This window comes from Gossypium hirsutum, chromosome D12 (assembly GCF_007990345.1).
Source record: "Gossypium hirsutum isolate 1008001.06 chromosome D12, Gossypium_hirsutum_v2.1, whole genome shotgun sequence".
Classification (NCBI taxonomy): Eukaryota; Viridiplantae; Streptophyta; class Magnoliopsida; order Malvales; family Malvaceae; genus Gossypium; species Gossypium hirsutum.
This window is the reverse complement of record NC_053448.1, coordinates 62,863,179-62,877,746: the sequence shown is the minus strand read 5'-3', so window position 1 is coordinate 62,877,746 and position 14,568 is coordinate 62,863,179. Positions and strand designations below refer to the sequence as shown.

The 14,568-nt window shown below is 32.6% G+C and overlaps 2 protein-coding genes across 19 annotated transcripts; both read right to left on the bottom strand.

Moving 5' to 3' along the window:
• Positions 1–981: 981 nt before the first annotated feature.
• LOC121224456 (uncharacterized) lies at positions 982–7,364 on the bottom strand. 12 transcript variants are annotated; one of them, XM_041107802.1, is made up of 13 exons: positions 7,230–7,364; positions 6,591–6,645; positions 5,970–6,249; positions 5,809–5,883; positions 5,659–5,717; positions 5,404–5,539; positions 5,082–5,178; positions 4,909–4,975; positions 3,434–3,532; positions 2,891–2,980; positions 2,055–2,209; positions 1,536–1,637; positions 982–1,454 (listed from the first exon to the last, which is right to left on the bottom strand). In XM_041107802.1, the coding sequence occupies exons 3-13, from the start codon at positions 6,220–6,222 to the stop codon at positions 1,313–1,315; spliced, it is 1,275 nt and encodes a 424-aa protein (XP_040963736.1). In that variant the 5' UTR covers positions 6,223–6,249; positions 6,591–6,645; positions 7,230–7,364; the 3' UTR covers positions 982–1,312. The 12 variants fall into 12 exon arrangements, with proteins under 12 accessions (XP_040963736.1, XP_040963740.1, XP_040963739.1 ...); XM_041107806.1 differs by having other exon boundaries at positions 5,970–6,241; XM_041107805.1 differs by having other exon boundaries at positions 6,587–6,645; positions 7,230–7,359.
• Positions 7,365–8,312: 948 nt separating this feature from the next.
• LOC107904749 (acyl-carrier-protein phosphodiesterase PptH) lies at positions 8,313–12,994 on the bottom strand. 7 transcript variants are annotated; one of them, XM_041107800.1, is made up of 8 exons: positions 12,857–12,994; positions 11,916–12,345; positions 11,261–11,380; positions 11,077–11,130; positions 10,396–10,559; positions 9,785–9,961; positions 8,933–8,988; positions 8,313–8,631 (listed from the first exon to the last, which is right to left on the bottom strand). In XM_041107800.1, exons 2-8 carry the CDS (start codon positions 12,279–12,281, stop codon positions 8,618–8,620), a joined length of 951 nt encoding a protein of 316 aa, XP_040963734.1. In that variant the 5' UTR covers positions 12,282–12,345; positions 12,857–12,994; the 3' UTR covers positions 8,313–8,617. The 7 variants fall into 7 exon arrangements, with proteins under 7 accessions (XP_040963734.1, XP_040963728.1, XP_040963729.1 ...); XM_041107794.1 differs by having other exon boundaries at positions 8,313–8,617; XM_041107795.1 differs by having other exon boundaries at positions 8,313–8,617; positions 12,755–12,981.
• Positions 12,995–14,568: the final 1,574 nt, after the last annotated feature.

Genomic DNA, 14,568 nt, shown 5'->3' with positions numbered 1-14,568 from the left:
ATTAAAGCTGCACTCTAATTTTAGTTTTGGTTTATGGAAATCACGGTTTTACCTTTCAAAAAAAAAAAAAAACAATAAGTGTCATTAAATGCAAACAACTTTATATTTATGAGATACAATAAAGTATTTGAAATATATCTCGATAGATTTCTATGTTAACAATATAAAAAACTTTCACTTAAATTTTTTTAATATTTACAATACAATCACAAAAAAATATATATTCAAGTAATCATATTTAAAATGAATTCAACCAAACTAAAACTTAAAAAATATCCAAACAGGCAATGGCAAAGACTAGGGGCAAACAATAGCCCTGGCTGTGAAATGGAAATTCGTTGGGTTATTTTTCTCAAAATTTATAAAATCTTAAGCTAATATATGATAAAATTATAATTTGGTATTTTAAAATATTAGAATCTTGATTTAATTCTTTTGAAAACTATCAAAATATAAATCAGTACAAAGGTGAAATTGAATTTTAATTCATTATTTTTTAGCTTCATCTTGATCCCTCCTAAAAAAAACTTTTTAGTTTTGCCTCTGCAGACAAAGCTGACATATAATGAACTAAAACTCAATAAATCTAATTGAGAATTTATACATAACAATCACGCATAAAAAAAGCTAAAAACATCAATAGCAAATTGTTATGATACTTACTATTACCGACCCACAACTCGAATAGTTCCAAGTCAGATTCTACACGAATCATGCATTGAGCTTGCACATTGAGCTCGTGTATCAAGCTTGTACATTGGGCTCGCGTATTGAACTCGCATGACACTAAGTGTTGTTACATATGTGACCATACAATGTGGGTTTACATGTCATTACTTAAGCAAAACCCGAATCATATAAACACGTGTTGACATGCATAAAATCTACCTACAATATCACATCAATGAACAATAATCATATCATATAAATATACAACCTTAAAATTTGAGAAAAACATTCAACTCAAATTTCACTCATAGGTTTTAAAGAAAGGAAACATTTATTTCATGTAAACAAAAAGCAAAATGCATACAGTAAATATATAGTATAAAAATCAAAGAATAGACCAAAAGGGAAGGGTATGAGGAGCCATATGTTTATCAGTAATCAACCTCTTGTACAATACATTTATGAGGGGAAAGGAAAGGATATTGTGAAGGAATCAGAGAAAGGAAAGCTAGAAGCCAATAATGGACCTTGCTACACAACAATTGGCGAAAATCTACTTACTTTTTAGCCATTCATACTTTGCGGCTGACTGGTAACTGTATCCGTTTTTTTATACAAAAGATATCATAGTGAACTTATCTTTTTATCCACGCTTCACCTCATTAGTGCCAATGTGGCCTAACTGTACATTCTCATTCCATGAGGGATCCACCGGAGGTAATTGATATTCATTCGGTTTCAATGCTAATGCGAAATCCGGTAATGTTGGAGGCGTCCCCATGTTTCTGAATAACATTTACCAATACCAAGGTTATTAACCAAAAGTAATGACTGCCAGTTTAAGAATTGGAAAACCATACACTTACTTTTCGTGGGAGTAGAGATCGCGGTTAATCCGGACCTTGCTAGAAGTGTCTTTCGGAATTTTCTCAGATAGATACTTCATGGTCCCCCAAAGTGGTGGATTCCTGCACCAAACAAGAACCTTTAGCACGGAAAATTCTAGTCTGAAACTATATTACCTAAACAAAATCAAGTCCAAAAAGAGCAAGCATGTAAATTAAATCATGTTATTAAGAGGGTTTCTTTTTTCTTGTTACTTTGTTATATTTTATCATTGAGACTATTTTACTCTATTTCACATATCATAGGGCATAGGATGGTCAAGGATGAGCATAAAATTTCTGCCCCAATAGGGACAAAGTGTTAAAGTTCCCTTGCGACCTTCCTATCCTCACCTGTTCCTACAAGGTTAATATTTGCTTGGTGCCATTAAGAAAAATAGATTAGTTTAAAAGAAAGCATAGATAGCTTCTTCAAAATAAAAAGAAAAAAAATTCTTAGAGAATATATATTATCTACCACAAAAGGCCAATATGAATTACCTGGACAAAGGATGAGCTGCATTAAATACCTCACAAGCCTTCTTGCTTTCCTCGAAATATTCATCAGCAGCTTGTAGAGCAGCTACAGCCATACCATGGGATTTCTCTGTATTCCCCTCATCAAGGATCAAACCATGATAATAATACGCTGCAGCCTGTATTTGTATAAATCAATAAAGAAATAAATATAATTACATTACTACTATTAGCCGACAAAGCAACTTCAAGATAGTCATTGCTGCTCTAACTATCCTTCCAGCAGAATACAGTAAAGAAATATGAGGTCTGAATGTCCTTTTTTCCATGATCATTTATAAAAAAATTCGGGTTGTTTGCATAGGCATTATATGACTTCTTTTTCTTTCTTCTGACTTATTTATTATTTTTCTGGGATGGGGTTGTAATAGTAAATGAACCTGGCCAGAAATAACAAATAAATTGGTGACATAGGGAATATGCAGAGTGGAGGCAATACATAACTGAACCCAGCCAACTCTGGAGAGTTTGGACGCTAACCTCAAGAATAAGCCAATGTCAAACCATGTCAACACAGGTGTGCGATAAAAAAGGCTAGTATATAGACTTAATCCGTATTCTATCAATACAAATGCTGCATTTACAACTATGTTTCAACTACTTCTAGAAAATCTAGCAGATATCTTAGATTGATGTTAGCTAGATTCAGTATATAGTGTTATTATTTCTTCAAAAGTGCTACATAAACTGATATTTAAATTCAAGAATGCACTAAGGAGAATATTCGCATAACCATGCTTTTGTCCTCATGGCTCACACCTAGAGAGGAAAATAGAGAAATGAAACAAAGGATGGTATACCTTGGCCTCAACATATTTCCACTTTACAAAATGTCGATGCTTTTCACCCCATCCATTTGATAATGGAAGGTTCATAAGGTTATCTTGAGCCTGTTAAGATATGGCAATAAATATAAATATATGTTTGAAGATCACTAACTACACTTTCATTCAGCAAATAGATGATATATTGAAGCAAGCTGAATAATTCATAAAATGTTCGAGGAAAAAAGACAAACCATGATTCCGATAGCCAAATAAGTAAGCTTTCAAAAACATTGTTATTAGACTACGAAAAAAAAAGTCATAACAGATGCCATCAAGTGCTGACAATTAGTAACTAGCTGAAAGGTTATCAGGACAAAATCTCATTCATACTACATTCAAAATAAAGTATCACCAAGTTAAAACATGGCTACGCACAAACTGAGCAATTATATATGCATATCAAGTGAAAAGGAAATTTTGATAAAAAATTAGAAGTATGATTGAATTGAAGACTATAAAAGATGTGGTAGGCTGGTCAGAGCTCAAAAAACAATAAAACATAAGGTGCATTGATACCTGCTGCCAGTATTTTACCATCTCACATGCAAGCCTTCGCTTCACAGCAAGAGTAGCCTTGGTACTATCAATTGCCATTCCAAGCTGGATATCAACACCCTACACCAGAGACAGAGAGGAGAAAAACACCCTTAAACCATGAGGAGATAAAAATATGCCTACACAATGCCTGTTCCAATCTGTTTCTAGACACGCACACATAGAAAGAAAGAAAAGTGCACATGACCAACACTCAAGCACTCTACTAATGTATTCTTTAATGAAACCAAACACTATCATTCCTCATTATACTGCAGAAAGGTTTTTAAATTCACCAAGACTCCTAGAGCATGAAAAGAAATGCAAATATACAACATTTCATGGCTCAAGGGCTTCAATGTGGTTTAGCAAACAAGTCATGCTTCCGCAAGAATGGTCCTTGTTTTGCAAGATAAAGTCATTCACAGGAGTAACAAACAACACAGCCTTTTCTCACAAAGTATGGTGCATATTGAACCATTATATGAAATCATATCCTCAGAAAGCTCGGCCAAAGAAAGATCCTTTTTAGCAGTTTATATCCATGTTCTCTTAGGTCTTCCTGTCCATTTCTTCATACTCTGTTAACCATAGCTCCCCACTAGTTATTTGTAGGTCTCCTCTGAACTCGTATACAAGTTATTTTTGTTTCCCTGTATGGACGCCCATCTAGAGTAGCAAACCCAATTCAATCACACTCCCTTTTCTTACTTATTTCAATACTTTGTTGCTCAACATTCAATGCCATGTACAACTTTTCTGGTCTTATCACAATCCTAGAAGGAGCTTTTCTTTTTTCCCTCAAATTCTTGTTGACTTTTGCTGTCATAATGATACCAAACATTTTGTTTTCATTTCCTTGCTTCTTTCTATTTGGGTTTGAGTCTGTTGTGAGTGTTCATACTATATCAATTCTATCGATCTTGTTTATTATACAAGTAAAAAGCCATTGCAGAAAAAATCCATGACCATGAATATTCCTTTTAAATAAGCTTAAACCAGCAGTTTTCCCTTCCTATTCCTTTATCCATAAATTCAATTTTAAACTGTGCAAAAAGGGGGGAAATGGTTTTTACAGGTTCATCATGTTTCTGACAATCAAAATTACTTAGCATTGGAAGAACCTGAAAGTTGAAACTTTTGAGTTTAAACTGGACATTTAAAGTATATATGTGGGAGAAATATGACTAGATATGCATTGTATCTGACATGGATTTAATGCAGGATAGAGCTGCAATCTAAAAAATGCTTGTATCTTTAGCAGGTAAGGGCAATTCATGCAAGTAGACAGATATCATCAAATGAGAAAAGAACATTAGATTATGTGCAGCAATACAAATAAAGAAATATTCAGACATGTCACTCCAATAAGATACTAGATGGTCCACATTTGTAAGCTTGATTCACAAGCAACCTAACAATTCACACCTATATCAATCCAGAGATGAAGTTAGCACCTGCCCTAATGCTTGCAAACAAAGTGCTCGAAGAACTCCTTCTGCTAGATCTACTGGTAAATTTCTCCTGCAAGTAAAATGGACATCAATAGATTATTACTAGATCTGGAAAGTGAGAGGTGATTGTGAAGATATCAAAGAAAGTTAACAGCTAGTATTTCATCTCTATATACCTTAGTTCAGATGGCAACCGAGGGAGAACATGCCTCACAGCACAATCCAAGTATCCAGCAGCCTTCAAGAAAATATCAATAGAACCTCGTCTGCTTTCTGTTTATTGAGAAAATATTGAAGTCAATAGCACCATGGATAAAGAGGTTGAAGCAAAGTCAAAATGAAAACCTAAAGTGAGTTGAAAGGATAAGCATATTTTCCGGTAATAAGTCTTAAACTTTAAAAATCAAGTGGGAAAAAGGGAACGAAAGAAACAAAAGTAATAGCAGCCAGAAAGAACCAGCACCCAGATTTCCTTTTTCTTTCTTCATAACTACCTACCTTCTGATGCTTTTGGTTGATAAAAATCAGCAGAAGTCCTTGGAAGAAGTAGTAAGTTGGCTTGTGATAATGATAACACTGCCATCAAATGCAATACTGACAACACTTCATACCAAGCATTAAACATAGCTGTTTCCTGCCAAAAAAAAATTTGATTCACAAATCTGTATTTCTCAAAGAGTAGAAAGACCAAATAAAACGCCAAACGCAAATAAAAGATAGGTTGACAATAATAGCCTAAACCCGCAGTCAGACCTCAGCATCATCCTCCTGATTAACCCAAATAAACTGTACTTTGAACTGTAGCTGGCTCCCTGAACCATGATAATGGACCATAGTGTTACAATTTGCCTTATACAATAAACTAAACATTTTAAGGAACGTGACTTTAACAATAGATTTTACCATCTGAAACTAATCCCAAAAGCACAGGCAAATAGTCTTCAAGAGCTTGATGAAGATCTGCCAATGTTGAACGCCCTGTAGAAAGTATTTTCAACCGAAATATCAGTAAAATTGTTTACTAGATTCCGTTTACAAGAAAATCAGGTTCAGCTGCTACAAACCATGCTGTGTAGTAGTTTTCCTCCTTGTTCTTGTAATTGTAAGTGCTTCTTGCCCAGCCATAACAACTATACGAGTTCTCATTGCTGTAAGGCGCTCCACTAATGTCTTTGACACGTGACCACTGAGTGATTGAGAGAAATCAACAGGTTTCGGAATTCGTAAACCTGGGACATACACAGAAACTTCACCAATACTTCCTGGCCTCCTCCTATTTCCCCCAGTATCCTTTGGTGTTGAAACCAGGCATCCCATATCTTGAGAGTCACTTTATCTGCCAATCTAGGCCAAATAAAGTCAAATTCTTTGGTAAAGTAACCTTATTTCTAGCATGAAAGACAGGAGTTCTGAGGAGTGTAGCCAATATAATCCCATAGATCATAAAAGTAAACGGCAAAGCAGAAGGAACAGATAGCATGTATTGCAAATGAAGCAGATGAGAGTACACAATTTGTTAGCCATAGAAGGGAAAAAAAACAATACTAATTAAATGTCCAACCAACAAAGAAAAACAAGTAGGCAACTCACGAGCTCCATCAAAGGACTCTAACTAGAACTCTCCAAAAGATATTTTAATCTTTTTAAATGAAAAACAAAAAGTGATGGGACTTGCACTTACTGACCTTGTCGTCCCTAATCAGAAGAAGGTGAGCGCATGGATCAAAACTCTAGTAGCTTCTGCATCCAACAAAAGTACAAAACTTATTTTTTTTAAAAGGAAGGAGGGAGAATGAGTACAAAGACCAAATCAATAAAAGTAAATGAATCACAAGAAATTCATGAAACTTGACAATTTACATTTCCTTTTCATGTCGCAATAAAAGAAAAAGTAGACTTTTCATTCTAAGACAAATTTTAGATGTTTCTTTTATGGTTTTGCATGCAAAATCCAGAAGAACAACGTGAAACTAAAGAATTGTGAATCCAATTCGCAAGCAGCATAATTAATAACCTTGATAGAAGTCCATTTAATTAGTGGTTCCGAATCAACAAAGCATCTCCGAAAGTTTTGACTTATTTTTAACACTCCGAGCCAAGATTTTATTTCAATCTTTTACAAAAACAAACAACGAATGAACCATAACATAAACAAAAATATAGCAGAAAGCAGAAAATCAATCATCGAAGAGAATGGAAAAGCTACAGGTTCAGCAATATAAAAGCATAGCGTTGATGAAAGCTGTGGAAAAAAAAAAGAAGAGCTTGCATTACATAGTTTAGTTAACTTCCATCTCAGTAAAATCTAACAATATTGAATCTACCTTTGCCCTTACGCCTCTCTCAATCTACTATACATGGAAAACTGAGTCCTTTGGGATAGAATTTTTCAAATGCTTTTAAATGATTTGAATGAAATTTAAATAAATAAATAAATAAAACAAAAAACTTTGGTCCACCGAGAAAGGAAGAAAATGGAGGAGAGAGGTAGAGGCGGTAAACATGTGAGTTGGCGGGTCCAATTTTGGGTTATTTTTTAATTTGAATTATTTTCAGTTTACAATTTAAGTTCATTCGATTTTTTTTAAAAATTTTAATTTGAAATTTGAAATATTTCCAGTTTACAATTTAGATTTAATTTTTTTTTAAAGTTTGAATAAAATATCGGGAAGTTAGCCCGGCTCAAATTGGACTTGAATAAAGATTTTCATATTTTGGTTGGTACGATCCAAATTCAATTTAAGTAGTAAAAATATTTTTTAATTTTAAATTTAATTATAAAAATATATAAAATATTAATTTAAAATATAATTTTTATTATATTTTAATAGTGAAAGCAAGTCAAAAATAAATTTAGACTTAAAAAAAATTTAAAACTGAACCTCAACACCTTTAACCTAAATTAGTTTAAAGTTTAGATTTATTTATATTTGTACAAAACAATTAAAAAATCTGGAAAAAAATGATACATATTAAAACTTAAACTAAAACAATTTTTATTTTAAAAAACTTATTGATTGGTATGCACTATTCTAATAATAAATCGATGCAGTTAATTTGCTTCATTCACGTTGACCTCTTATACCCAATTTTAATCGCGTCGACAAAAACACTTGTGCACTGACTAGTACACAAATGATATTAAAAAATATATAAAAATTTAAATCTTTTACCATTACTAGTAAAAACTTGTGTGCATGAATATTTTATTTTTAAAATTTATTTAATATCATTCATTTGGTATTTATAAATATTTTATATACATATATTAAATAATTTTTAAAAATATTGATGCATTTGAACAAGCCGTATCAATACACATCAATTTCAGTAAAAAATTGTGCATCCACCAGTGCAAACTAACTAATTGAGATTTAATTGGTATGTAACACATGAGCTCAATGACGGGAGTAGCAATAAAAATGGTATAAAAAGAATTGTGGATGTTCAGGTCAAGCAACATCAAGTACAATATGGCAAAGGATTAAGTCACCAATTTGAAACTAAACATCCCCCGCTTCCAATATATGCTCATTATGAGAACGAGCCTTGAGTAGTTCAGTTCTTGCCAAGCCATTCCAAACCCGTAAACTGCTATCGGATTTGGACCGATTGCAACAAAACCAGGCACAACTAGCCATTGCTCGATCACTATCTCGAACAAAACTCCGATTTGTGGTGGCATCACTCATCTGAGACATGCTTAATGTACCTAAGATAATACTTCTGAGTTCACAAGTCCAATGTATTAACAGGGTCCAACATGGATCAAACTACTGAATAGAACCCCACTATCTAAGAAAGATACATGTATATAATACAAGACAATTCTTGGGAAATAGAAGAGGGTAAAGCCATATTTATATTTGTGCTTAAATTAAGTTATAAAATCTAGCAACCCAAGGTGCAAGTTCAGTGTTACTTGGTGTTCTTGGATTTATGGCATAATAATCAGACCAATAGCAAGGCATAACTTTGGCACCAAATTCCCCATCCAAATAAATACAAAATGGCAACCAAGTCTCACCCCCATTCATTCTTCTTTTCCTCTCTCTAGGGTATGCCAATGGTGCCTGTACATATCTGCATAAAAAAATTTCCATACTTATGTTTTTCAGTTAAATTACATAAAAGAAAATACCATGTTCAAATCAAAGCCCTGAACTTGGCAACTAGGTTTGCATTGATATCTGTACCCTTTTTTTGTCCACATTGGTACATGAACTTTGCAACTAGGACCATTTTGGTCCCTGAACTTGAATCTGAAAATCTCAGAATGTCATACAATCAAACTTTTACATTTTTCAAGTTTAGATACCAAAAAAGACCTAGTTGCTAGCTTTAGGGACCAAAGTGGACCTAATTGCCAAGTTCAAGGACTAAAAGTTATATTAAACCAAATGTATATAACAGCTTTCTCCTGAAATTGGTGTCAACTAAATATATGAAAGCACAAGCTAATCAACATTTGCTATTCACGTTTCTGAAAGCCTTCTATTAAAGAGCATAATATCCACTATAATGTAAATTATAATAATGATAAAATAATAAGTAACATGTTTCAAGCTATACTTTGTACAAAAAGGAGAACGGGGATGCATAGTTTCACATTAAACTTTTTGTGAGCCAATTTGACCGTAACAAGATTTATCTTGAAACTTATAGAAGTTAAAAGCAAGAGATTCACCAAAAATCTACAAAAGTGTTAAAAGTTTCATATAAATTATAATTTATTACCATCCAGTTCAAGCTGGAATGAAGTAAATAGTACTAAACAAAACTTAATCTCTGTATATCCTTCCTAACCACAGAACTTGAATTTAATAGAAGATTTTCAATAAGAAAAAATAAACTGGTGCAAAATGCAACTATAAAATACCTGATAGCATCCACTACAGCATCCCAGCAAAAATGCGTGTGGCCGAACACATGACATGCAAGGGAACTACTTTCAACCCCGTGTATAGACCTTATACGATCCTCGAGCCAATCAGAGCCAATGATTTTTGGAAGTTTTGGATAGAACAGCATTCTTTTCTCTGGACAGAGCTCTTGCCTGCATAAGAATAATACAAGCAACTGTTACACCTCACTTCATGTGTTTATCGAACCAACAATAGGAAAACCTCTTGTTCACACAATTTCCACCATTGTTAATCACCTTTGCATACTTCAGTCATTTTCTTTATGCTGACATTTACATACTTCACTTTACCATGGAATATATTGCACTCTATCTACACTATATGCTTGCACTATTGTGGTCATTCTTGCCTTCACATGTTGCTACCTATTTGACTTAAGTATTCAATACAGCTTTAAATCCTCTTAATTTAATACCATTTCTCTCACAAGATTATGCTTTTGAACTAAGTTAAAGCAACTATCCTCCTCTAGCCACCATTTGTGCATTACAAAATAAGGAAGCAACTATGAATCAACAAGCAATGAGCTAAAAGAAATCAGGAGTTAAATAAGTATGTAACTAACCTAGGAACAAAGTGAGAAAATGTAATAATTTGGCTACAAGTGCTCTGGATCTGCTTCACAGTATTCTGATTTTTTTCATTCATTAAGTCAAAGTATAAAGCAAGAGAGGTATCCCTGTTTGAAAGGTTGCCAGGCCACTTGCATGCATGAAAGTCCTTACATGCCTATACGTCAAAAAACGAAAAGAAAGAAGATATACATTTAAGAATATCCCATACCCCACCAGATGAAAAAAATCAGACAACACTTAATAACAAAAAGATAAAATGAAAAATATATAAATAAGGAAAGAGAAGGGAAAAATGAAACAAGCAGGTTTCAAAAACATTTGAATATAAGCATGAAGATGCAAATGCCCAAACATCAAACAACTAGTAGATGGAAGATTATGAAAAGAAAGGAGCGGAGCTCAACTCATAAGAAAACTTGTCATAACATGTCATTCATCAGCATAAGCACAAAAACAATCTACATTATGATAAAGAATGTATAATTAAAAAAAAAATCAGCTATGCAGAATAAGCTAGATGTCTTCATCAAATAGAATGAGGAGTAAGGCCCATGGACAGAAAAAACCCATGATGCTACACCATTAACAATATATTGTCTGTAATAATAAACAGCATTGATCAACATCAGTGAGAAATGAACCATCAAAGCTTTTTAAATAAAGTAAAATACCATATCCAAAGACGGAATTCGAACGCCAACTATGTCATCCTCCCTATCAAAGCTCTGCAGTTGAAGCAGAAATGTAGAACAAACAGATTACTTCTACTAGGCTATATTTTTAAAGGGGGGAAATTCAAATAGTCAAGCCAACGAGTACAAGAGTTTTGAGAAAAACTATTTATGAAGTGATCACCTCATGGTACCAAGAAAATAAAGGAATAATACCCAACCCATCTATAACCGCCGGATTGGTCTCAACTCCGAGTTGTTTACATGCATCAAGCAATTTATTCAGCTTCTCAAGAGAATCAAACTGGAAATCAAACAGCACTACTGTAAGGGAATATTATATAACCAGCAAAGAAGCAGGATATAACAAAAACAATGTAAGAAAAACAACAAACAAGCATGGTGACACCATGAAACATAGAACAATGAAATTGGACAAATAACATTATATGTTAATTCTTGGTGACAATCTAACATGTTAAAGGTCAAATATACATCAAAGAAATCACACAGATCTTCTCATGAGTAAGGATATCTTTAGAATTTAAACAGAAATAAGCAACAAAATAACATGACCAAATAGCAAGCTACAGGCTCCAAAAAAGTAATTAGCTTGACAAAAACCTCCAAAATCAATTGGTGACAAATTTGCACACACTAATAGGCAAACACTGGATAAAATACTAAAGAAGGAGGTGAACATTGGTTTAACCATGTGATAAAATTGCATATGCAATAGCAAATAGAAAAAAACACACAATATCATATCCACAAATGCATCTATATGTACAAGCAAGTTAACTTCAATTTCTTTTGTAATATATATGTATCTTTCTTACATCTTCTGTCTCCCAACGACACCAAAGATCATGGTTTCCAGGTACAAAAAATACATATTCAAACCTTTCCTTCAAGAGAGACATGGTCAAAATGAAGTTATCATACATCTCTGCTACATCACCAGCAACGAGAAGAACATCTTTTTCATGCCTCTTAGTAGACAAACTCCTCACCCACGCCATATTCTCAGGATAGTCTGTATGCAAGTCTGAAAGCACAAAAACCCGTAGGCCAAAACCATCTTTTTTCGCACCAGACACAACCTGAGGCCGTTTAATGCAACCCCTCTTTACACATCTCCTATACTTTTTCAATGCTATCTTCTCACAGAAAGAGTACGAAGATAAGCTCAAGCATGAGATCATGAGTCTCAAGTGCAATGAAACAGTGTGGGACAAACCAAATTGCTTCGATTTAACAATAACCCAGCTGATAATCAACAAGCAAGAAAGCAATAACAAAGCATTAGCTTATTTATTAGTACCTTACAAAGCCAAGTATTCATCCACACAAATCAAATACAAACTCCACCAACTAAAGTAAACTAGCTCATACATTGGCTAAAACCAAAAGATCAGTATAAATGCCGAAGAAAAACTAATAACATATATATATGACCAGAGACAAAAACACATCACGTGTTAAAACCACCTAAATTGCTCGACTATTACTTTACATTTCAACACTTTTAAAGGGAAATAAAGCAATAGACACAAAACGACTCAACTCAACTGACTAAGCAATTAAACTTTGCAAACATTTTTCAAAGAAGTAAACTAAAGCTCATACATGGAATTTCATTCCAACTGTAGTTAATAAAAAAAGTTCTTCAGATTACCGCCTTTTGAAAGAGGATTTTACACGTTTTCTTCGAATTGGCAGTGTAAATTCTGTAGGTAGAATCGGAATGGCCACTGAATTGAAAAGAAAAATTGCTTACCTGGTTCAATAAATATATTTATTTAGATGGTCTTTGTCCTTTTTGGATTTAGCTTCTAAGACTGAATCCAAGCAAGAAAATGAAGAAAATTGGGGAGGATGACTAGAAATTTGAGGAGCGGTCGTCTTATATGAACCGTCCGATTTCGTGTTTTTGGATGTTTATCGTTGGATTCCAATATTTTATTGGTTGAACTGAATGAAAATATGGAAGGGTTAATACACTATTTGGTAACTTAGTTTAGCTTCAATGTTCAATTTGGTACTTAATTTTTTTAACATTTGATTAAGCCCTTGAATTTAACTTTAATGTTTAATTTAATACCTGGATTTTTTTGTCTTAATTAAGTACTTATTTTTTTACTAAAGCAAACATGTCAAATATTTATTCGGCCATATGATGCCATTTGGTTTGGATTTCAAATTGGACATTGAAACCAATCTCAAATACCAAATTGATATTGAAACTAAACTTAGGTGCTAAAATGTATATTAACCCAAATGGAATCAATTGAAAGTTGAAGCTAAACTTATGTAATTTTTACAATTATTTAACATATTATAAATATTCAAAAATACTGTCCACTATAATTATTTTTATTAAAGCATATTTTAATTTTATAATTATCTTTAATATTTCAATTATACTTTTGTGAATTTATAAGAATTTATAACAAATATATTTTAGCTTTATGAACTTTTTTTCATATATTTTAAGTATACTTTCCAATGTTATAAGATTTTGCGACATGTATTTGATTTAATTTTATAAAAATTGATCAACTATAAAATAATGTATAAAAATTCGAGATAGGTCAAGACAACGTAAAAAAAAGATCCTAAGACTAATGCAATTGTCCTATTTATTGCATCCATTTTTCCATTAAGAAAATTCCTACACTTATTCTTCTACGTAATTTAATACCATGTTTGATTAAATTTATCGTGCGCTAGCATGATAGTTAGGTGTTCACTAACTTAAATTCAAATCGCGCTAGTTACTTTATTATTAAAACTTTGCTCTTCTCTTACAATTCACGAAAAAAAATAATGTACATTAACATAAATTTTTTCAATTAAAAACTTGAACGTAAATTTTTCGTTTGTGTATTTGTGGTTCAATCGACTATATTTATTCGATTTCATTCAAAATCGATTTTCATTTACTTGAGTGTTAGGTACAGTAACAAAACATACATGAGCAAAAGGAGGGGCCTTAGCCCACTTTAAAATAGAAAATTATTGCTTTAGTCCCTTAAATTTATAAAATCGTAAATTAATATATGGTAAATTTTAGTTTGACCCCAAAATGTTAGAATTTCAATTTAGACATTTTGATAACCATAATGATATAAGTCAATACAATGATAAAATTACACTTTAACTCTCGTAAAAATATATAACTTAATCTCTCATCTTACCTCATCGAACCCTAAATATAACATTATTAGGAAAGACAACCATAAATTTTAAAAGATTATTCATCACCTGTAAATTGGCATGGAAAATTAAAAAAAAAATAACCCTTATTTTGAGTTTGAATTATGGGCAGGCAAAGCTTAAGACTTGCCAAACTTTCATTATTTTATCATATGTATAAGCAACACGAAATATTGATGCTAAGGGGGGGGGGGAGGAAAAGAGAATATATATAAAATAGATTCTCCCATATGAACAGATATAATATTACTAGAGGGTCATAATGATGATAAA